This window comes from Malaya genurostris, chromosome 2 (assembly GCF_030247185.1).
Source record: "Malaya genurostris strain Urasoe2022 chromosome 2, Malgen_1.1, whole genome shotgun sequence".
In the NCBI taxonomy this organism is placed as follows: domain Eukaryota; kingdom Metazoa; phylum Arthropoda; class Insecta; order Diptera; family Culicidae; genus Malaya; species Malaya genurostris.
The window spans coordinates 70,070,825-70,077,114 of NC_080571.1; the positions used below are offsets into that span (position 1 = coordinate 70,070,825).

At 40.3% G+C, this 6,290-nt stretch overlaps 1 protein-coding gene across 1 annotated transcript in view; it reads right to left on the reverse strand.

The window, feature by feature from the left end:
• LOC131427764 (rabankyrin-5) overlaps positions 1-5,681 on the reverse strand; it is a 42,319-nt gene extending 36,638 nt beyond the window's left edge. Inside the window, exons 1-3 of the mRNA XM_058591225.1 lie at positions 5,488-5,681; positions 4,722-5,042; positions 4,239-4,654 (exon numbers count right to left, since the gene is read on the reverse strand). Of these exons, the coding sequence (XP_058447208.1) occupies positions 4,239-4,654; positions 4,722-5,042; positions 5,488-5,491 (741 nt within the window). The 5' untranslated portion in view covers positions 5,492-5,681. The remainder of the gene's footprint in view (positions 1-4,238; positions 4,655-4,721; positions 5,043-5,487) is intronic.
• Positions 5,682-6,290: the final 609 nt, after the last annotated feature.

Here is a 6,290-nt window from a genome sequence, read left to right on the forward strand (position 1 = left end):
GCAGGACTGAATCAGAAATCAGAACTAATTGGCTCAAGTGGCACGTTCCCCTAGTTATTTGGAGATTTGTGCCTTGCCGTAGCTTTTGATCAATTTCCTGATGGGAAGGAAATGGTAAAAGGGACATGGAAGGGAATTGTGAAATGAGTGCGGTGGAAAAACAACACAAAACATAAAGAAACAAATCGTTCTGCATCCCCGAAAGGATGCTGAACGATCCGCAGGTACCAAAATGCACAGTTAATAAAACCTCCAACCCCCGAGAGGTTTTAGAGATTTTACAAAAGCGACACAATTCTGCATTCTCTGAAGGACGCAGAACGATTCGCAGTATGTACGAACAGAAGTAAATTCGGCACCCCATAAAGGAAGTCAAACAATCTGCTAAAACCTTTTTAAGGTCAATACAGAAAGGATTCATTCACTCCAGGAAGAACGATGAACCCTTCTGACTATAGCTCCGCACCACATTGGGTGAGAAACGAGAGAATATCCTTTAATTTTAGCTCCGCATACACAGACTCAACCATGTATGGAGAACCAAAAACCACGATACGTAATTGCGTCAATGCAGGACAGTTACATATCAGATGACATGAAGTACCGTAGTCGCATTCACACAAATCACATGAATAATACTCAGCATGTTGAATAGTAGCCATGTGATAATTGAGTTTGCAATGTCCTGTCAGAGCTCTGACCAGAATACTGCAATGATGTTTTGAGAAATGCAGTAGACACTTTAACATTTTTAGATTCCAATCTGGTAAAATGCTTTTTTCTGAGCGCAAGTTAGCAAGCTGTCCAGTTACTATCATATTTGGATGCAGCCCAAGAACGAATCTTGTGCTATATACAACTATTTGAAAGTGGTAAAGCTGGTTCAGGACCAACGAAATCATTCGTTGCACCAGCTCTAGCCAACTCATCAGCCCATTCATTTCCAGTAATACCAGAATGGCCGGGTACCCATAAGAAGTAAACAGCATTTGAAATGCCGAGGTCTTCAATTTGAGTTCGACATGCGATCACTAGATTCGACTGTGAATCATTCGAACTGAGTGCTTTTTAGGCTGCCTGACTGTCGGATCAAAAATAAATTCGTTTACCACAGATCCTCTGCTGAAGTGCCGATTGTATTCCACACAGAATCGCGTATCGTTCTGCTTCGAACACAGTACAGTATCTACCAAGTGAATGAGACTGCTCTAACCTCATTTCACGACAGTAGACACCAGCACCAGCACGACCACTCAACAGAGAACCGTCCGTATAACAAACTATGTGTTCATCAAGAATGCTCCCGTCATCGCCATTAGGACCATCCTTTGGAGATGATTTAGCTTTGACTGAACTGTCGCGACTTCTCCTTTCTGCCACCATACAATGAATGTATCTGGGTTTGAGTCCCCATGGCCGAAAGCCATGCAAGCTCTTTTAATCCTGACGTCAATGTGAGCAGACCAATTCAGTTTTGTATCAATAACAACCCCGACGTATTTAACTTGATCAACCGCAGTAGCCTATGAACCGAATAACTGTAATGGACGAGATCCTGTGATTATCCTGCGACAAGTGAAAAGCACTATTGATGTTTTGCCCGGATTTATAGATAGTCCAACCTGACAACACCATTGTTCAACAGATCGCAGGGTTTGTTGCATTAAATCAAAGAGAGTGTTAATGCTTATACCGGTCATCAATATATGATAATCGTCGGCAAAACCATAGCTCGGAAATCCAAGGTTATTAAGTTTCCTTAACAAACCATCAGCGACTAGGTTCCATAAAAGTGGGGATAGTACACCACCTTGAGGACACCCACAGACACTCAGCTTTTTAATCTCTGCTTGTCGAAGCGATGAACAAAGAAGTCGATTGCTAAGCATTGCGTGTATCCAATTTGTGATACTTGAAGGTATGCCATGACCACGGGCTGCTTCCAGAATTGAATTGAAAGACACGTTATCAAAGGCACCTTCAATATCTAGGAAAATTCCCAAGCAAGATTGTTTTTGTGAGAAAGCTTTTTCAATGTTATACAGAACATCATGTAATAGGGTTGTAGTGGACTTTCCACGCTGGTAAGCATGTTGCATTCCATGTAGCGGATGCACGCCCAAACTAACATTCCTGATATAGTGATCGACTATGCGTTCCACTGTTTTAAGAAGAAATGAGCAAAGACTGATAGGCCTGAAACTCTTCGCTTCCTCATAAGTGTCGCTACCGCCTTTGGGAATAAATTTGACAATTATTCCCTGCCAAGCTCTTGGAATATATCCTGTCGCAAGACTAAAAGTAAGTATTTTCTTCAAAACATGTTTGAAATGTTAATACCCTTTCTGCAGTAACACTGGGAAAACTCCCTCCTTTCCAGAAGACTTGTGCGGAGCAAAACTCTCAACTGCCCATTTGACCGATTCAATCGTCACAACGCTTAGAGCAAAGGCCCAAGAATCGTAACTACCTGAAAAAGTCACGGGTAGAGCTGTCGGTGATCTATACATCCTGGAAAGTGAGTGTTAAAAAGATAGTGAAGCACATCACCTTCATCAGACAAGCACTCACGATCTAAAGTTCTAAAAAAAACGATATTAAAGTCCTTAGATTTCAAAAGTAACTTGTTTAATCTACTGGCTTGGTGAGACTAGAGACATTTGTGCGAAGGTTTTTCCAACCACTTCGCTCAGACGATCGAAGAGCATTATATTGGTTTATAATCGCCTATAGCGAATCATGGAGGGATTTGTTTTAATGCTTGAATCATTTAAATCCCACGAGTTGCGAAGAATGAATTCGTCCACTGTGCCAGAGCTTCGCTCAACACAGTAAGGGAAAACCCAAGATATTCCGTTCACGACTGCATTATTTAACCTCCTGCAGCCAGTCAGTCATCGGCACGGAAATACACCTCGACTTAGAAGTTCTTATTTTTGTGGCCTTTTACGACATGGAACAGGAAACTAGTGGATCAATTGTTGGTAGAAAATAATTCCGCCGGATGCTACACGGCTTACCTGTTTGGTGGACTTATACTACCGGTACAGGTGGACCGTAGCATTATTCTTAGCCAGATGGGAAACCGCTACCGACACTACACGGCTATCTAGGCTGCTCAGAAAGGGAAGTAGACATTGATGGTCATCAAAGATAGGATGAATAACAATACATTTAGATGAAATCAGGAACAAATTAGTGAAGATTTCACAAGTGTTTCCGCAGTTTTTACAAAATAAGGTAATTTCCAAGCGAATTAAGCAGAAATATAATAATGATGATTTTAGTGGGTTTTTGAGGTAATGTCCTTGCAAATGAGATGGAATAGTTAGCCGCTATCTTATAACATTTGATCACAAAACGAGCTTGAAGACGTCGATATTGTCAATGACCTAGGCGTTTTGTTGGGTATATTTGATTTTTGTGCATTGTAACGACACGTTATTGTTTAATGCTTTCAAATGTTAATTTTCGTTATTGCTGGTTATTGCTTTCAAATGTGAGCAGGATTAGGCCCCACGTAAGGTTGAAACCAACAGACAATCCACTTTAACACGAATTTATTTCTTTTGCGCTCATTAAGCAATCTTGATTCGTTCTTAAATTTTGTGTGAAACTTTATTGTCCGGTTTAGTCCCATAGAGTGTTCAGTTTAGCCCCGCGGTTCCTAAATATTGGATTTTGGGTTGGTCGTTTCGAGATGATTTGGTATAAAACTTATTGCATGTTTTTCCAAGTCACAAATTAGGTAAAAACGTTTCCAAGAAGTGTCCGGTTTCGCCCCGCAGTTCTTGAAATATTGGATTTTTGGTTGGTCACTTCATTGCGACTTTTCACAGAAACTAGTGCATAATATCCTAAACCACAAGTTGGGAATCGTGTCCTTATCCGATAAATACGTAAGGTTTTGTGGTAACTATAGTGTGTTACAATAATTCTTTAAGATACACTTGATAAGCAATGTCGTTTTCGTTGATGTCAAACCTAACCTAGTTTTCACGCTGAGTGCTGTCAAACCGTTTGTTTTTAGTTAATTTCAAACCTAGTTTCAACGCCATTGAACCGAAACTTGAGTCAAATTCGAACCTGATTCTTAAATCGGATTCTATCGGTTTCTGAAGAAAAAACGACATACGATTGCCATGATTTGTCAAACTCAGCATGAATAAGAATGATGTGGGAATAACATCACGTCAAAAACTACGGCAGATTTGAAAAAAAATTTCGTTCGTACTCACCGAACCGTCGTTTTCTACCAAGCACAGGAATACAACGTCTTCGCGTAGTAACCGGACGGCGGCATGCAGCGGGTGCTTCGTCTTGCTTTTGAGCATTTTGTACAGCAGCGGACCGGACATATGCTCAAAATCCTGAGGAGTCAGATCATCCCAGTGAGTCGATATTAGTCCGGAACAATATTCGAGTAGATTGGCGGCTCCGACTTCTTCAGCAACACAGTAAAATCTAACGCACGATCTTACCGATACCGACGAAACCAGAGCTCGTTCGCACAAACCCATCAACCCGGGAAGCTTGAACCGATGGGACGTTTTCAGCAGATCCAAAGCTAACGAATCGTGCTGTAGATCTACAACATCGGTGTAGATCCAACGAAGCAGCGCATAGCCCACATCGGCATCCAGATCGGACCAGTCTATTCGAGGAAACGACATTCATTCAATTGGGAACTTGGCTTTCGAAGTTTGTAGTGTGATACTCACCTAGTTCTGCCTTGTCGGCTATGACTTCTTCGCGCCATTCTTCGCTGCGTGCATTCAATACAAACTTATGTGCTGGCATGGTTTTGTCCTTCAGCTTGACCGTTATATCCGAGTAAGTTTTACGTCCATACAGAGTTGCGACGGTCATAACAAGACGGGAAACAAAGCTACTGAATTCGCCCAGGTCGTGGTCATCGTTCGATGCAGCCGCCTTACTATACTTTCTCTCCAATTCGGCATAATTTTTCTGTAACTTGGTGTATTCCTCTTTGAGCAGCTTTAGATGTTTCTCTAGTTTTACTGAGTCATTGTTACTGGTTCCTAAAATAGCACACATTTGATTAAAAATGTATGTTTTGAAAACTGATTAATCATGTTTTTTTAGGTCTACCAAGCCTTGCCATTCTTTGTGTTTGCTAGGTTTATGAAAATTGAACATTATTGTACATTTTGTTATTCGACATTAAGTATAGGTTCAATCGAATGTTTACATTTCATGAAATATATGATAAGCGATATCAAAGAGCGAAGAAGACAGCAACATCATTAGCTCACAGTCACATCATCAATCGCCATCCTTTTACTAATGAATGGGGTGGAGACGTTTGGAAGGGCTCAATCTTCGTTACTGTTTTTCATCATTAGATTTTACCAAAATTACGGAATAAACGACAATAGTCAACAACCTAATTCTTACATTAGACAAAACCCTAATGTATTGTTCTTACGAATTTTAGTGAACTGTGTAATTTAACAACTCACTTACCCATGCTTGAACGATATTGTTTTCTGTAATTATTAGTGAATACTACTACACAAGTTGTAAATCCAAATAAAACACCCGAATCACAAGAAAAACATAACTTTCTAGCTCAATCACTTGCTTTTTGCTTATAAACGATGTAAACACTTCCGACAGGCGGACGAATTCGAAAGAAAATTTCTCTGCTGTCAAACTTCGAAAATGATTGTGTCGGTTTTTCCAATGACAGAATAGCGATGGCTCGAACCATTCGTTCGATCGCAGTAGCAACAGGTGTGTTTATTTGCTCTTTATATGCCCCTATTCGGACCAGTGCTACGCTCTAGTGGTAGGTATAGACAATCAAACAGAGTGTTTGACCGGATGATAGGGATTGCGGCAGCCGGCAAAAACAGGTTAATAGTTAGATTCTGGCTTATTTTACAAAAACTATTAGATATGTGTCGTTTGCGGCTTTTACGCCAGTCAATATATTTGTTTATAAAACTGTCTCGTGTATGGGCCACTATTTTCGCAATAGATTTGCATTTCTTCAATTTATCATGTTTTATTTCATGTGATTTGATGACCCAATATAAAATTTCACAGTTCTCAAAATGTGCATTCTCCCGACGAAATCGTATACTTTGAGTACATTCGACGGAACATCCGACTAAATCGTGCTACGTTGTCAATTGATTCCGTCTAATCGAATCCAGGAACCGATTTAATTATGAAGTTTGATTGAATTGATAGACTGTAAAATATTTCGGCGATCTATTTCGTCGGTTATTACGTCGATAGTTAAAGCAAAGCCTTGGTATTAC